The 18,154-nt window shown below is 42.6% G+C and overlaps 1 protein-coding gene across 5 annotated transcripts in view; it reads left to right on the forward strand.

The window, feature by feature from the left end:
* Positions 1-18,154, forward strand: part of SMARCA2 (SWI/SNF related, matrix associated, actin dependent regulator of chromatin, subfamily a, member 2) — a 163,733-nt gene that overhangs the window by 102,414 nt on the left and 43,165 nt on the right. For all 5 annotated transcript variants that reach the window (XM_037141776.2, XM_037141781.2, XM_037141780.2 and 2 more), the window contains exon 27: positions 3,468-3,686. In XM_037141776.2, coding sequence (XP_036997671.2) covers positions 3,468-3,686 — 219 coding nt within the window. The remainder of the gene's footprint in view (positions 1-3,467; positions 3,687-18,154) is intronic.

Consider the following 18,154-nt stretch of genomic DNA (forward strand, 5'->3'; position numbering starts at 1 on the left):
TCAAGAGAAGCTGGAAATCTGGGCTCTTACATGCAATCTCTGTGTTTCAAAAATGTTTGCAACTAAATTCAATTTTGTGTTATTATATAGCACTGCAGGCCAAACAAAACAGGGCCGTGGGCCAATATGACCCACAGGGTTTGCAGTCCTCGCCTTGTTAGCCTAGACAGTCTGCCAGGGGGACTCCAGCTGCGTGGAGACTCAGGTTGTTCTGTGCTTTGGTGATTTTTGTCTAGGGAACAATGATTATGTCCACACATAATGATTCAAGATAAAAGGCATTTAATTCTTTCTCAGGAAACTTTTAGGTAGCCATGGGAATAACTCCTAAACTGGGGCATATATGTTTTTCCCCTGTCCAAGTGAACCACCCAGGTTAGGACTTTTTGGAAAGAAATGGCACAAAAAGAGATGTTCACAGCTTGGTCACTGTGGGGCGCTCATAAATCCTACATTTGTTAACTGGTATTGCTGGTCACCTCCCTTATAGATGATAGTCCCTGTTTAGGGAGATTAGAGATGCGCACAGGAAACAGACATCCCTCTGCTCCTGGAGGAACTTATTACAACGTAGATTTACTGGGGCCACTGAGGCTAGGGGCTCTCCGCTTCCGTTGGCAATGGCCCAGCACCGCTGTAGCCTCACTTGCTCTTGAGACCCTGGAGAGGGTGCGCAGCCTGCCATTATACAAATTAGACTAGGCCCAGGAGTGGATCTCCATCAGCAGCCCTGAAATAAGGGGAAAAGAGGACTTCCCTTTTCTTACTTTTGTGCTGGGCGTTTGTAGAAATTGAAAACTTTAGGGAATAAACTAAAGGAATGTCTGGCCAAGGCACGACTTTCTTTTCATTTGGGAATATTTTATCGTGCAAAGAACCGGTTTGGAACTGGTGAAGTTGGTTAAGAAACACTTTTTATAGGTATTTTGATTTTGTGAATGTTCTACTTGTTTTTTAAAGGTTGACTTCTCATTTTTGCATTATACATGTTTTTGATTTGGTTTGGTTTGATTTTCTATTCTTTTCATTAAATTTATTGGGATTACATTGGTTAATAATATTCTGTAAGTTTCAGGTGTACGACTTTATAATACAACATCTGTATGTTCCATTGAGTGTTTTCCAAAACCTAATCAGCTGGCTGCCTTTGGCCGCTTCACTGTTCATTAGCACCTCCACCAGGGGGCAGGAAATCAAGTTTGAATCAGTGCCAACGAAACAAGAAAAGAATGTGAGCTAGATTTGGATTTCAATATTTAAACTTTATCTATTATTATGAATTATTTCTCAGTAAAATAAATACAAACTTTTTTGATTTTGTATCACAGACATTATAGTGAAGTAACATATTACGCAGATGGTCTCTTTAAAATAAAACCTTTCTCTTGAACATTTTCTTCTTTTCTTCTAAAAATGTGTCTTCAAAAAAAGTTCTCTCTCATACTGATTGCCTATGAATTCTGCCTAAAAAGATTTTCGACAGGTCAAGATACATATCTGAAACATTTCACTAACATATAAACACTAAGCTTATAGTTGCTATGCTCCCTACAATGGCAAGAAAAATATTTGTACTTAGCATAAGGTTTATAGTTAAGTTTGATGACAAACATGCCTTCTTGCAATATCTCAATGATCAATTAGACTTACTTGAATATCAACTTCAGATTTTATACTGGTATTCTGATGGTAGTAATCTCTGGGAAAAGACAGGATCATCAGAACATTAAGCTGATTAGAAACTGCATCAACCCTTCCTAAAAGAAAAAAAACAAGTGTAATTTTTTCTCTTTGATATCAGCAGAGATTGATTTTCTTGATTGTGGACAAATACAGAGCTTGTCATTTTACAGGTCTTGGTATATAGAAAATAGGAGTAACCTAACCAAAAATTGAAGTGGTACTATTGTGTCATCTCATTGTAGCACATTAACCAAAAAAAGTGTTTTTTTAATTAGCTATCTAATAACTATTAAGAGATGACCTCAGGAGGCCCCTCCTTAGATTGCACTTTAACAGGCATCCTCTGTGTGCTAACGGAGGTTTGGAGGATCCCATCTCTGACAAGACAGTGTTGGCAGGCAGGGTGAGGAAGAGTCTCTCCTGCCGACTGTAGCACCAGAACTGGACGACTGCATTCACCTACCAGTGGGACTCCACCATGCCCGAGCCTCCCCATTTTGGGAATAAAATGATTTCCAAAAATGTGTAAGCATAGTTTAAGGGACTTTGAACGTTAACTTTAAAATAGAGTTCAAATTTGGATTTGAATAGAAATGTTATTTACATTGTGTTACTAGTTTTAGCTCTTAAGGAAAAATTATATTGAAACAAAGGAAGAAAGAGGGAAAAGCTAAGTCATTTCATGGTTAGCGGTCTACTCGGTTGTACAAATGGCATATCAGCTAGTAAGATATCGATATATCAAAATAATGTATGTTGAAATTCAGTGGAAGTTTTATTTGCTTCTTTTAGCTATCAACTTATCAGTTAAAAGTTAAAGTCGTGCACGTGGCACTTAATTTGCGAGTGTACAGAACGTGGGGAAGTAGGATCCTGAAGGCTATGGAAGAATGCGCAAGGGAGCCATTTTACTAATAACATGATCAGTTGAGAGGAGATTACCTCTGAGGTCTGTCTCTCTGCGGTACAGTACTTTAAAAGGTAATGAATTGAGGGACATTCCTCTCATAACCCGTGGTGTACTGAAAATTCAGTACATTCATGGCCGACAGACTGATCCAACCATTTATGTGCCCACGTGTCCGAGTGCAGCTGAGGGTGGTGGCTGCTTGAGTTGCTGATTTATTTCCTGGTTGTTTAGTCAAAGGCATGAATCCTGTAGAGTAAAAAAGGAAATTTTCTTAATAAACTTTTATTTTTATATGCGTGAAGAATACATTTATGCCAGGGCAACAATACATTTTATTGGCAGGACTGATATTTTAAAAATACATCCCCAGTTTGAATTTTCTAACTGTTACTTAAGGGGAAGCTTTGCACACAGATAGACTTGGAAAAATAATTTTTAAAGATTATTTTTAAATACATAAATTTCAGCAATGTATGCAGAGAAAGGGAGGAGACCTGGCTTTGCAGATTCTCTGCCTGGACACTGTTTAGGGATGGCCTAGAACATCCAGAAGACAGAGTCTCCATGGAAGAAGCTGAAAGGGGACCCTGCAGCTATAGGGGGCAACTTGTAAAAGTTTCTTTTTAATTAATTTTTAGGGAAAAAAAGAGAGAGAAACATTAATTTGTCATTCCACTTATTTATGCATTCACTTGTTGATTATTGTATGTGCCTTGACCAGGTATCGAACCCTCAACCTTGGCGTATCAAAACGATGCTTTAACCCACTGAGCTACCCGGTTAGGGCATGGCTTGTGAAAGTTTCATGTGCTATACAGGCTGTACTGTACAGAATATCCTTTCCCATTGGTGAAATTTACGTTCATATCTCCAGCGTATGGACATGGATCGGCGGAGGGAGGATGCCCGGAACCCAAAGCGCAAGCCTCGCTTGATGGAGGAAGATGAGCTGCCCTCCTGGATTATTAAAGATGATGCTGAAGTAGAAAGACTTACATGTGAAGAAGAGGAGGAGAAAATATTTGGTAGAGGGTCTCGCCAGCGCCGGGATGTGGACTACAGTGATGCTCTCACTGAGAAGCAGTGGCTGCGGGTAGGTGTGGCTTTTTTAACTGTCCTTGAGAGGTGGCGTTTCTTGTTGGCTTGGAAAAATCAGGGGCCTAAAGCTGGAATTCTTTGAGGGGCACAAGTTGTCAGTAAAAGGGGAGATGGCTGTTGAACATGCATAAAGTCTTTCTGCCATTGCTGTAGAATCATTCTACATTTCGAGACACTACCTTGAAATAGAATGAAGAATTTTTGCTAAAGCAGAGTTGGCTGTTGGAAGCATAGGATTATTAGAGCTATGAGACCCACTAATGGTTTATGACCAATTTCCTGGTCATGCCTCACTCTCTTGGAGTTAGAATCAAAATGTGGAAGGGGGCCTTAGGGATCTTTTTAAGTGGTCCCTCTTCTTTTGTGGTCTTCAGTCAGAGATTTACTTCTCCGAGGCCTACAGAAATGATTTGGGGACAGACATCTGTCTTCTAAGTGTGTTGTTATTTCATTAGAGCTGGCTGTTGCCTTTGTACTCCCTTGGTTTACAGACAAAGCAGTTGAGGCCCAGAGAGGTTAAGTAACTATGCATGATCACACAGCTGGCTGGACATAACAGTATCAGTGCTTGAAAATAAATAGAAACGGAGTACATTCTGTTGCATTTGAGTGTTCACTTTAATCTGTTCATTTTAATCTGATCTGTGTATCGCCAACACAGACTGTGAGGCCTGGGACTCAGGTCACCGATGCTTAGAAATGTTCTTCTTTGGTATGGGATTTTTTTCCCCTGTTTTGGAAAATGTTGATTTCTTATTCTGACTGAGGAATGAAATCTCGGAAGTTTCCCTGGGGAGCACAGAAATATCAAAAAGCTCCTAGGAGCCACATGTATGAATGCCAAGGCCAGTGTGTATCTTCCATTTGAAGGTTCGGCCCTACTTTCCCTCAGTGGGAGCCAGCTGAGTACCTACACAGACAGAGCAATCTGGGACATGAATTCCAGGCAGGGCCAGTAAATGCAAACAGTTAATGCAGCTGGGTGAAAACCAAACAAAATAGAGGCTGTTATGAGTTGTTCATTTTGTCAAAAGGGAATACATTTTCCAAGGTCTGTAGAGCAAGGATTTTAGGGCCCAGGTCAGAAGTAGGTAGGTGGGCAGAAAGGCGATGGGAAGTGTTTTGAGATTGGATGTCAATAGTAGATCAGTCTTGGCACCGCTTGAGGCGTGAGTTGCTCAGGATGTGGTTACGATGAGAGAGATGTGATCTAAATTTCAAAAAGATTGAAGTCTGGTAATCTGAAAAGAAAGAGACTCAGAAAGCATGGCTTGTGTTTATGATTGAACAATGGCAATGAATTGTAACTTTTGTGTGATTGTTTTACTGTTGTATCTAAATATTCCAGTGGCCTCCAAATAAGGTTTTACAGATTTCTTTGGTCTCGTTATTGTGATGTTGATTCATTCTGTGCTGCGAAGAGATTTGTGTTTGTTTAATAATCATTTCTAAGCTTAGAAAAATCTATTTTCCTTCTCTTTTATTTAAGCAATAATTTAAGTACCTGGAGCACTATTACAGGATATGAGACAATACTCTAGGCCAACATTTTAAGGTTAATCTTTATATATGTATAATCTCCAGATACTACAAGCAAAATGACCTTATTTATTGGGTAAGAATATAGCTGAACTTTTATTTTTATTTTTTAATAATCACTGGGAACCTTGTCCAGGTAGCTCAGTTGGAGCATCATCCCAGGAATACAAAGGTTCCCTGGTTTGATTCCTGGTTAGGATACATGCCCAGGTTGAGGGATGGATCAGTCCACACTCTGGGCAGCCAAGCAATGTTCTTCTCTCACACTGATGTTTCTCTCCCCCTCCCTCTCCTTTCTTCTCCTCTCTCTAACATCAATAGGCATGTCCTCAGGCGAGGATTAAAAAAATCATTGGAAAATGCTCGTAAGGAAAATAACATTATGAATCTTAGAAAGTTTACAGATTTAGAATACCTCATTTTTTTCTGTTTCATTCAGTTTCTATCACTAATGATTAGCACAGTGCTTAGCTGTAGTAGAGACTCGATGAATGTTTGTGAAAATAAATTATAACCTTATAAGAGAAAAGTGGAAAATTACTAATGTATCCATAATGTTATAATGCCACTTCTGTTTCTGCTGTGCTTAGTAGACTTCCTTTTATCAGTAACATACACATCGAAAAATGGAAAACTAGTTCGTTTTACAAAACTACACTGTGAAACTGATGTTCATAATTTTCAACCTAAGATGTACTGCGAGATACCAAGACACCCAAGAAGGACAGGACTGTGACTGTTCTTGCTTTAGTATAATACCGTCTTCTGGAATCCAGGCTTTCGAGAACTGGATGTCCATTTTTGGTATGAGCCAGTGACTTGCTGTTAACCAGGGATGATGCAGAATGCCCATGGCCTAAGTGTTTAAAATAGATGTTTACTGTCATTTGTTTTCTTGTTCACCAGTGGCGATCCTGCTTGATATCAGCCTATTTAGTTTTTCTGATAATAAAATGATATTCAAGGGTCTCTCATGGGCCTGCACGTGAAGAAATGTTCTTGACGTTCCAGGATCGAGCACGCTGAGCGGACCCAGCCAACACAGCCTTGAAAGGAAATCTGGCAAGGGCCGCCATGTAAGAAATGCTGTAACAGGGCTACAATAATTCTTCTCTTTCCTGGCAATGTTGTACAAAGCCCGCTTGGCAGAGGCATCGAAGATACATAGAATCCCAGAGTTGGAAGGCAGCTGAATGGAGCGGCTACCCGCCCTGTGCTGAAATCGCACTGTCTGCAGAGCCCATGCCAGGAGACAGGCCGGCCCGAAGGGAGCAAGCTCTCTGCTTTCGTGTCTGCATCGCCGCCCCTCCAGGTGGTGGTCAGGCCCAGCTGTCAGTTCCTCCTCCCTGTGAACAGAATCCTCTTTCCCAGTAGCTGCCCCTCCCTGGCCTGGATTCTATTTTCTGGGGTGAACAGAGCAATATTTTTTCTTTTTAGTATCACACCCCATTGGATAAAATGCTTGAGCACTCATGTTCAGTCTGGAATGAACTTTCTACCCTCCTCTTTGTTTTGAACTTTGCTCATCTTTCAAGGCCCAGCCCAGTGGGCACCGTGGCTGTGATGCCTTCACAAGTAGATGCTGGCTGCACTTTCCACTGTGTTCGAGTATTTCTTTCCTTTCTTTCTGTCACAGCTCAGATCCATTCTCCTAGTTTTCTTAGTACTTGCTGACATGCCTGGTTTCCTGATTAGTTGATAAGCTGCCTCTTGTTAGAACTTAGATCTTCTGTGTGCAAACCTTGAGTGCCCACTGATTGCCCCATTGAAATTGCACTGATTGATGCCTAAGACTATAGCCTAGGAGGATGTTCACTGCTACAACCGTGAACTTAAACATGTGCTATTCGTGAGCCTATTAAAAAAAAATGGGTAGAATTCTATTTCTCACACAGAAGTCCACAGTAGGCATTCCTGATGGTGGGGGACAACAGTCCTCCATGTGCCCAGCCAAGGATGACAGAGCCTCTGCCAGCTCAGACAGGCCCATCCCAGGGAGCTGGAGGTGGGGAGGACAGCATGGAGTGGTGGGTGTGGAGCTCCAGTGGGCTGGGTCCGGAGGCCCCCCATCACTTCTGCTCACATCCCATTGGCCAGAGCTCAGTCCTGTGGCCGCCCAGCTGTGAGGAACACAGGGAACTGTGGTCTGGCGGTGAGCCCAGCTAAATGAGATTTTGGCGACTAGGTTAGTGGTCTCTGCCTCCGAACACTTAGGTTAAATTTAAGTGATGTGATATGGCCACTTTCTTTAAAGACTTCATTATGGTTTCATCACAGACAGGTTTTATTTTATAATTATAGCGTGCTAAAAATTCCCACAATATCCTTAAGACAATCTGTTTAGTTGAAAGATTTTAACTTTGTTTTATGTGTTTGTAATGTTGTTTTAAATGTGAAGGGTCACAATTTCCAACACAGCTCAGAAAGAAAAGAAGGATTTTAGATTTTAAAGTCCCTGTTTCCATTGAGGAAACTTCAATTTCTCTGGTGTTAGCCATTCTCAAGTTAACTTCATCTTTTTGGGGTAGTCAGTTCAACATTCCTGTTCACTATGGGCTGTTTCTCTCTCCTCCTGGGGACTCCTGTCCCATTGTCCTTACCAAGACCGCTTCTGGATAAAGGTGGAAGCTGGCACGGGATGCACCTGGAGTTGTCTCATTAGCATAACAAAGAGATGGCTCCGGAAATTCCAAGAGTTTTAGGAACTCCATTGCCAGGGACCAGGACAAAGGCCAGATCAGATCCTTTATACCAATGGTTAGCAGTCTTCTCAGGCCTGACCTCCTACCTCTCTCTACACCCTTTCCTTCCCGGGAGGCTCTCCGCCCTGCCTGCTCGGTCTGTAGCATCTTCCCGCATTGTGGTCAGGCCAGAGCGCTCTGCACTGTGGCTTCCAATGGGAGTCTGGGGATCCCAGGCCTTCAGACTCAGCTCTTGATTGGGAAAAGCCTTTGTAACTGAGGAAACTCTCTGTCAACAGGCTTGATCCAGACTGCTGCTGATGTTGGGCACACGCATCCTGCTTTGGAAGTCAGTTGTCTTTTGGTGTTTGCATACTCACTAATCCCCTTCAAGGCTGTGTATTGCTCCGAGGAACAGGGATTGGGCTCTTTTGAAAGGATGGAAAAGAATATTAATGCGGTTTTTAAAATATTACATTTGGTACCATTTTATGGCTTTCCCGTGGTGTACCCAGTGATGGCAATGCTAAATTATGTAAAAGGCATGTCTGTTGTACTTGTGCACACACAAAAATTTCCTCTTGTTCATCATGTCTTCGGAAAATATCTTTGTTTCTTTATGTGCCAGAGCGGGCATTTCATGGTCCTAAATTGGCAGATATCTTATGAGCCCAGCAGGCCAGGGTTTTTTGGTTTAACTTTAACCACATGTGCACAAACTGTGATGTTTCTAGTATTGTAATCATTATTGAAACGGGCTCCTTAACATTAGGGTGACTTCGAAGCCAAAAAGTGGGCTGAGGGCGTATTCTGGAATGCCTGGTTTTTCTGTTCTTCCTGTCCCTTTGGTCCTCCTGCCAACTTCAGAATCCTCCCCTTCCTTAAAACACATAGTGACATCCTGGAATTTATTTAATTCTGAGTGAGTGATTTGTGCCCTCCAGCACTTGAAGATAATTGGAATGCAATCTGAATTGTATGCTCTGTATAATATTTAATTGCCAGCCTGATGGAGGGAGTGAACTTCCTCCAAAGTATGCTTTTGTTTCACAGCCTGGAAGCTGTGGTGTGAAAAGCCCTTCTTTGTTGCTGGTGTCTGTGTGGTCCTTACGGCAGAGTGTGAGGATGCTTCTTTTGGTGGACAGTGTAAGCTCCTGGTGATGTACAGTTGGGCCCCACAGCATGTTATGTAAATAATGGTCATAAAACCCTCTTGGATCTTTAAATCTAGCAATAGATGGGGATTAGAAGCCATAGGGTTTCAAGAGGGACCTCGAGGGAAGGCGACGCAGGAAACCTTCCTTTTCCTCCACCAGTCTGTCACCAGCATTAGTGCTTGAGCATCCCACAATTTATGTGCCAGAATGGGGTCCCCACAGTCACGTCTACTGACCACTAAAAGGATGTTTGAGGTTCCCCTTTCCCAAAACTCAATGTGGAGAAAACAAAATAAGACACTCTTAAACTATAAAATAGTGGGGGGATAATAAGTGACATTTCTCAGTGGAATTTAGTGTGTGCCCTAGAAAGCCACATAATGCCAGGGTGCGAACATAGGAGAAGATGCCTTCATCCGCATTCCATCACAACCAGCCCTTGCCAGACTCCGCTCTGAGAAACGCACGCAGTCACAAAGAACTGGGAACAGCATGCGGAAACTTTAAAGACGTGGGGATTTTGAACAAAATATCTGAAATTCTGTTGAAATACACGAGACATAACATATATAAAAAGGGTTTTTCTCTCTCTAGAAATCCTTGGGACAATGTCCCCCCTGTTTGGGCTGCATTAAATCTGATCCAGCCTGAAATCAAGAGACCAGGGCTGGAATCTCCTGGCTGTGAGCATCAGTGCACCCATGAGATGGGGGAAAACATAATTGATGTAGACATATAATTCGTAAGATATACATAATAAAAATAACAAAGTCTCTCCTACAAATTTAGTTTGAATTCTTTATCTACAGCATAACTTGCACAGTGCCGGGGAGTCTGGTAGTTCTCCTTTGTTTTGTCACTTTAAATAATCTTTCCTTGGTTTTTACATAAGATTTTTAAATTGTTGGGGCTTCTTGTTTGGGGGGTTTCCTTCTTTCTTTCTTTCTTTTGATCTTTTATCAAATGGCATTTTTAGCTTTTAAAATTGGGTCATCGGGTTTGTTGGGGTAACATTGCTATCAAGCTGCATTTCCGTTTTTATACACAAGGGAGAGCTAAGGCCCTAGTAATAGATTTGGGTTTTGCCAAATTCCAGGGTCTTCTGTACTTCAGAAAGGATGTACGGAACTAATTAATCTAGTAAGAATTGTGAATTGTTTGGGGAAATATTTGACAATAGCCAATGAATTTTTACAACTTTCTACGATTTTTATTTAATTCTTAAATTTATTAGCTAGATTGCACTCACAGCAGTTGAACCTTAATGGGTACCCTTATATCAAAATTCAAGACAATAAATTCAGTAGAAGAAATAGTCCTCAGAAGGCCAACTAAAATATGTATTAAAGGTCAAGAAGTAAGGTCTTATTTTCATTGATTTTTTTAAATCTGTGATGCTTTGATAATCTGGTCTCAAATTCTACCCTTTGAAAATAGGGTCCAGCTTTGAAACCTAACTCAGTCATTAATAGTAACCCGGGGATCCCTGAGTGGTATGACGCAGTGGGTTTGGCGTCCTCTTGTAAAGCTGAAGGTCACCAGTTCCAATCCTGGTCAGGGCGCATACCTGGGTTAGGGGTGTGCAAGAGGCAACCAATCTATGTTTCTCTCACACATTGATGTTTCTCTCCCTCTTTCTGCCTTCCTTCTCCTCTCTCTAAAGATAAATAAATAAAACGTTTAAAAATAAACAATAGGGGATAGGAAAAGAAGACAAACGATGTTTCTGTTTTGTGTCTTGAATGCAAGGTTTGGGTTCACAGGGGAGCGATAAAAGGGTAGATAAAGAGGCCCCTGTTCTTGCTCATTAGTGGAACTGAGGGGGGTGAAATGTTCAGTTGCTGAATATGTTATTGGACGCGCCCACAGGTTTTTTCACCTCAAGCCCAGCAAGTGATACTAATCACTGAGCTCTCAACTCCTCTAAGCTGGTTGCGACTTCGAGCTCCATGCCTGCAGAAGACCCCTGGGGCCCCCAGTCAGGAACCTGGCTTGCCTGCAGGGCCTGGCCCAGCTGCCCGCTAAGTGTGTGATCTCAGATGGGTCTCTCACCCTCCTGCACTGAGTTGCATTACCTTTGATTTTCAGGTTCTCCCCCACCTACCTAAAGACAACCTCCAAAATCCCACGAAACAGCCCTTACTTTTACTTTCCACTATGGTTTTAATAACGGTCATCTCCTGCTTTCTTATTAGTGGGTCTATTCTTCCAGGTTGTTTAAAAGCAAATTCAATTCAATGCCCATTTATTGACCATCAGTAGATTGAGCCACACACTGTGCTTGGACTGGAGAAAGTGATGTAATTGTCAAGTTTTTATTCCTTACCATTGTGGCTGGCCCACCTTGTTAGTACAATTAAGAGCCATGTTTGAGAGATGCTATTAGAGGTGATATCACACACTTAGCCGACTGAAGAGCTTGTCAAGAACAGGTCTTCAAGTGTACACAGATGGAAATTAATAGAGATTAAAATAGATTATGAGATGCTCTAACTTGGAGGGCTTTTAACTGTTCAGGAAATCAGCAGAGTTTAAACGTTGTGTTTCCTACTTCATGCTACAGTTTCAGTGGTATGCCTATGGAAGCATTATTTACAGTTTTCCCTCCTTTATACCCATTATTTCCTTGGAGGACGGGAAGGCAGCTGCCTCTTTGGCACACAGTTTGGCCTCCACACATGGAAGGTAGTGGAGTTCGTCTCCTGGCTGCTGCTGGGATGCACAGTCCTCTGTGACAGCCACACCTGTGTTCCTGGGGTTTCTCTACCCATCCTGCTGACCCCCCCTGCCAAAGTGAGGAGAAATACAGCAGCACAGCCTTTGATAAAAGAAAACAAGATTTGAGGATTTAGTTGCCAAAATAATGAGCTAGAGCCAGAGCATGGGACATTTGCGGATTTTTGGCATCTTGGTGGACAGCTTTTTCTCTCTGTTCGCAACAGTTTAATCAGCAACCCAGAGAGGTCAGACTGTACTTTACAAAGCAAATACCAGGTCTGGTCACCCTCAACGCACTACCTCCACTCCCACTCCCCACCCGACCCCCTCAATCCCCATATAAAACCCTCCAGCGGCCTCCCATTGCAAGTGAAATTAAATCCAAAGACTTTAGCACGGCCTGGCAGGCCATGGCCACGTGGCCTCTGGCTGGTGCATGAATCACGTCCTTAGCCACACTGGACTCTTTCTAGTCCTTTGCACTTCCAGGAAGGCTCATTCCCAGATCATCACATGACTGCCTACTTTTCCTAATGGTTTCTCTCCAGAGAGGTCCCTGCTGACCACCGCAACTGAAAGAGACAGGCCCTGCCAGACACTGTCGCACAACCTTTGCCAGTTTTCTTCATGGCCCTTGCGGCCATCTGTCTGAAGATTATCTCATTGTGTCCTTCCACTAGTATTAGCTCCAAGAAAGCCAGGGTCCTTGCCTGTCTAGTCAACTACCTTGTGGCAACACTGAAGTAGCACCTTGCACATAGTAGGCACTCAATAAATATTTGTGAATAAGTGAGTGTACCAGCCAGAAATGAAGGCTAGGAGAGGAGATTCGGTTCCCAAATCCGTAGAATCCAATGGAGTTTTTTTTATCAGTATGGGTGAAGGTAGATAGTGTTGGCATTCTTTCCCATTGGAAGATTCCAAGGACCTGTGTCTTCATGTAAATATATTTTTTAATTTATTGATTCTCATAGGCAGAGAAAAAGAGAGAAACATCAACCTGTTGCTCTCTACTCATCCCTGCATTGGCCCATTGCTTCTTGTATGTACCCTGACCAGAGATCAAACGTGCAACCTTGGCACATCTCAATGAAACTCTAACCAACTGAACTACCCGGCCAGGACAAGATTTCTCAAAGGAATTCTAAAGGCATGCAATTTTGACATTTTGCTCTTGAGCTTTTAAAAAATTTGAAGGCTCCATTCTCATTTCAGACACATCGATAAAGATTGCTTGAAAATGCATAAAAAGTACAACCATTGCTCTAACCCAGCTGTTCCTCAGAAATCCTCGTAGATTTTTGCAACGGCCATCTTGTAGCTCGAACCCACTCCCTCTTCAGTAAAAACTGGGCTAATACATCCAGTCTAACTTGAAATTAAAAGACAAAAAGAATGTGCCAGATTAATTGGGTTTTCACTTCTACTTTTGTACAAGAAAGTCCCCGATAGAGAATGTAGATTTTAAATGTAATGCCATATACCTTTCAGACGGCTTTCTTTCTCATTTTCTAAAGAATGTTGAGTTGTCAGAATCATGAAAAATTGCAGACGGGACCCTGAAGCTTTGCTTCAGGGAAAGCTCAATTCCTGTCCTGCCACTCCGAGTGAAATATAATATGTAAGTTCACCATGCTCACAGTCTATTGCAGAAAGAATATTCCTAATGCACGATGCTCTTTTTAAAAATATTTTTTCCTTGGATCTTGTAGAATATTTTCCACAGACTATTTAAAATGATATCCTCAGAACTTCAGCTTCACCAAGCTTCCCAGTGGCTCTGTTCTTCTCTTCCACTTTGTGGAAGGAATCCGGGCTCAGGCACCAGGATGTCAGGGCTCCGGTGCAGAGCTGTGTGTTGATGCCTTAGAGAAGTCACATCACCTCCCCAGGCCACAGTTACTTTGCTCATATGTCGGAGTCATGAAGTGAGGGGTGAGGCTGAGAGAGAGAGCATGGCCCCGTCTACCTGCCCTGTCTGTCTTTGACTTTGTCTCTGGCAACTCTAGAAAGAACTGTGTCATTTTACTGTGGCCTGGCTCCACCTCTGAGACTCCAGCTCTAAAACGGAGGGACATGGGGGTGAGATATTCTCCTGAAAATGCAGGCTTGACAAGGGGCTCTCCGGCATGTTGGTGGAGTTGGTACCCCATCCAGTGTGCAGCTTTCAGGACTAATTGGTCGTTTGTAGCAGTTAGAGAGTTAAGATGTCCCCTGTGTGCCCACAGGACATAATGGACAGACAGGACTCCCGTGGGGTGAAGCCTGTGACTGACGTGCCCACCTGTCACAGGAGACTCCTTAACTGGGGGTTTCAGCAGTTCTGTACAGACCAAGGCCAAGAATTTTCTCATACTTTGGCATCAGGAAGAAACTACCTACCCCATAATTTTTGTCCCTTGTACACTACCTAGCAGAGTAGCTGCTAAGGGGATCCATCTTGTTTATTGAAACATTAAGTCTACCCTCAAATTATGGACACTGAATCTGTTTGCACTCACTTTAATTTTAAAAATCAGTACACTAAGGGCATGAGATATTATTGGAAGACATGGGGAAGGATGTTATGGAGTCCAAGAGACTACACTGTCCACATTCCAGAGAAACCCCAGACATGAACATTTGTGCTGTAAGAGAATTAATACATCCAGTTGAGGGGTTTTATTTGCCGCCGTTTTATGTTGTTTCCAGAAATCTGTTGATTGACTATTAGTTGTGTCTTTCTGCATTTTTATAATCATTACCTGAAACACTGGAAGCTTCAATATTTTTTTATGTAAAGTTTAAAATAAAGTTTGTTTGGAGGCATTTTGTCCATCATAAGAAAATAATAAGAAATATAGAATCAGAGTGAGGGCAAGAAAATAGAATCACCTGTAATCCCATTGACCTTCATGTATCCAGGTTGGAGAAGGAGCCAAGTAAAATCACCACTGACAGGGGTTATTTTGGTGCCATTACATTCAGAATTATTTTTAACTTGTGATGAGGCTCAGCTCTTTTGTAACAGTTTCACTAAATCCCAACTCGTGAGCCCATCAAGCCCCAGCCTGTTGTTAGTGTTTTCGTGTCCTTCCATTTGTCTTAAGAACGAACTCCCTGTTTTATTGGGTGCCCAAGGCCTGGCTTGTTTTTAAGGGCCGCCGAGGGATGTGTGGGGGCACGCCTTCCCGCACTGGAGTAGGCGCTTTGTGCTTCGTCTCGCAAACGGGGCTTTTCTGCCTCCACTTCAACTTTCCCGAGCTGTTCCCCTTCTGTTTTAAAGACAGCTTTTCACCTCTCTTGCTTTATGTAGTTGGTGCTTTTTCACTGCCATAAACTTGGCTCACTTCATGCTATTCCCCTCCTCAGGACTGAATTCATTTGTTAAAACATTGATTTTAATTGACTTATAACATTGGTAGTTTTAGGAGCCAGGACTGAATTCATAATTCAAATTTATTCCTATTGAATTTTCAGGACTTTTGAGACAAATCAGGCCCTTTCTCTGAGTTCCCGTGCTACGCTGTCCTCACCTCCCCACAGCGCTGGGCTCGGTGTTGTAAACACACATCACATGTTAATCCCCTCAAAGACTTGGAATATGTATTTCTCTATACTACACATGAAGAACTAGTTTGTCTAGGTATTGCTGTTGGATTTAGTATTAGCTCACGAGAGGTATATTTGTTTGATGAAATGTTGAATGTTGAGTTCACTGCCTTTTATATTTTGAAAATGCACATCCATGCAAATCTGCAGGACAGTGGGGGTTTGGTGAAAGACAAATAAATGACACCCTAGTTTACAGCTCCTTTGTCCACTGAGCTGACCTCCTCCTGGCTTGTGAATTCCAGCGGCTTCTTAAAAAGGTGCAGGAGCTCAGAGCTCAGGTCAGATCAGCAGTAGGTGCATTTCTCGATGACCCAGGGAGGACTTACTGCTAGAGGTCTTCACAGCAGCCAACTAGATGGGATGTAAGACATACTCTTGAAGGCTTGATAGCGCCGCTCCTTGCAGGAGATCCTCTGTGGAATTCCCTCTGTTGAGCAGCAGGACTCTGGGGGCTCAGGTCAGTGTGTCCCCCTCCTTGCTTGCCTCGTTTCCAGGGAGGCTAGGGCCCTTCCCTGTCCTCCTGCTTACCTTGTTCAGTGAATTGCAGACACTGCTTTGCCTGGGAGCTAAGTAATAGGTGTTGGTCATCATAACTCCTCCACGTTAGATGGTCCTTTTTGCTGGTAGGGTTGAATATCTAATTTAAGCCATTGAACTCAGAGCTAGAGCAAGGGAGAGAAGATCGTACAGGCAAACCTCTAAGATAGTGTGGGCTCGGTTCCACACCACTGTCCTGAAGTGAGTGTTGCAGTAAAGCAAGCCCTGATCTCTGGTGGGGGCTGTGAGTTCCCTTCGTAAAGTAAAACCGAGACACCTGGGAAGCTCAATAAAGCAAAGAGCAATAAAACGAGATCTGTTTGTGTTACCAGTTAAAATAAAGGCAACTTAAAGAGGTGGGCTGGAGCAGGGCAAACAAAAAACGAACCTCTGCACTTTCCCTCCCTTCTCTGACTTTCTCTCATCCACTGTATCACTGCAGCTCCCTAGAACAGAAATCAGGTACGCCAGGCCTTAGAATGTGCCTCTGTGGTAAGCCCTGTTATTTGGAGGCAGCGGAGGAGTAAATAGGACTTTGTTTTATTTCAACAAGATGTTTGGTTCCCACTGGTGAGTGAGACATCAATCTAAATGCCTTCGAGGCTATTTTGATTAAAACGATGTGGGTTTTTTTTAATTCCAGAAGAGATTTCAGACTGATAGCAGATTCAGACATATTTTAAGACAAAACAAAACTCATACAAAGCAGAATTAAATAAACACTGAATAAAAGTTCCTGTAATATGGTGAAAAAGAGGGATTTGATAGGATATTGTAAAAAATCAGCATTATTGGAATAGGGAAGGGGGATCAGGAGGAGCAGAATTCCAAGCCTAGGGAGCCGCGCTGAGGCACAGAAATGTGTGACTTGCAGGTTTGACCTGTGTGCTGAGAGCCTGCGGTGTTTTTAGGGATGGGAATGAAGAAGAAAAATGAGGTGGAGCCATACCCTGGAGGCCGTGTGTGGCCAAAGAAAATGGGCTTCATTCTATCTTCTAGAAAGAATGTAAACCCTGAACAAGTTTGGAATGGGACAAAGATGTGTCCCTCTTTTTAAGCATGAGGGGTGTAAACATTTGTATTATGAAGATTGCATTAAAAGGGCCCTAGAAAAAGGTGAGGAAAAACCCTTCAGGGGGAGAGGGCCTTATATTTGACCTTGTGAAAGAGGAGGCCTTTCTGAGAGCAAAGAGAAAGAAGGGAAAAGAAAGATTGTTTAAGATGTTTACGTATTTTAGAGGTAAACTACATGGTGACTGGGGCCAGGACTGCTGGAATGTAATAAGGGAAACTGGTGGTTTTAAATGTTTCTAGCCTGGGTAATTGGGGTGCTGGTAGTATGGTAGGAAGTGATGCTGTCCTTGGGTACGATGGAAAGATTCAGGAGAGAAATATTTGTTCGGTTGGAAGAAAAGTGATGACTTTGATTGGGGACATTCGGTAGGATACTAGAAATCTGGATTACTAACTCCAAAGGAAGTCAAGGCTAGGGAGAGAATGTCTGAAGCTGTATACATTGAGGTCACAATCTGAAGCCGGGGCAATTGGATCTCCCCCTGGAAATTTTGCATCCAGAATGGCGTCATGGACTCCTCGTAGGTAGGTACCTGCTGTTAATAGCTAGGGGCTGCCCTGCAGAAGAAGGGCCACAAATGAGCCCCGCCTCTAGGAGTGGGGGTGCTAGCAGCCTCTACTGTCCTTGGGGTAGGGGACCTACCTAGGACAGTGATTTCCAACTGGTGAGCTTCAAGAATTTTTTTTGAATTATAAAATTACATACATTTTATTCTTAGGGGTTTTTTTAACTTGAAATTTTTTTATTTAATTATCTTTCAAGTACAGTTTTCTGTCTTTTACCCCCATCCCAGCCCACCCTACCCCACCCCTGGCAAGAAATTTAAAACATGCAGTACCTGTCTGCTTGGTCAGGGGTACTGACCTCTTTTCCCTTAGATTGTCAAATTTAAAAAATGACAACAAACTGTACAATAATAGCCATCCAGTATGAAGGAATCAAAATTATACCTACTTTTGTCAGATCAACAAAATACATGTTTTTTAGTGTGCTGCAGAATTTTAGTAATTCGTGTATGTGTGCCATGAGATAAAAAAGGCTCAAACTGGCTGCCCCAGGAGAGCGGTGCTCGAGTTCTCCAGCTGAAAATCCTTCCAGGGTCCTCACGAGACACGTCACCTGCTGCTCATCAGGACATCGCAGTTGTTAGTGATGTCTGCTG

This window comes from Artibeus jamaicensis, unplaced genomic scaffold (genome assembly GCF_021234435.1).
Source record: "Artibeus jamaicensis isolate MK-2021 breed Jamaican fruit bat unplaced genomic scaffold, CSHL_Jam_final scaffold_1964, whole genome shotgun sequence".
NCBI classification, from domain to species: Eukaryota; Metazoa; Chordata; class Mammalia; order Chiroptera; family Phyllostomidae; genus Artibeus; species Artibeus jamaicensis.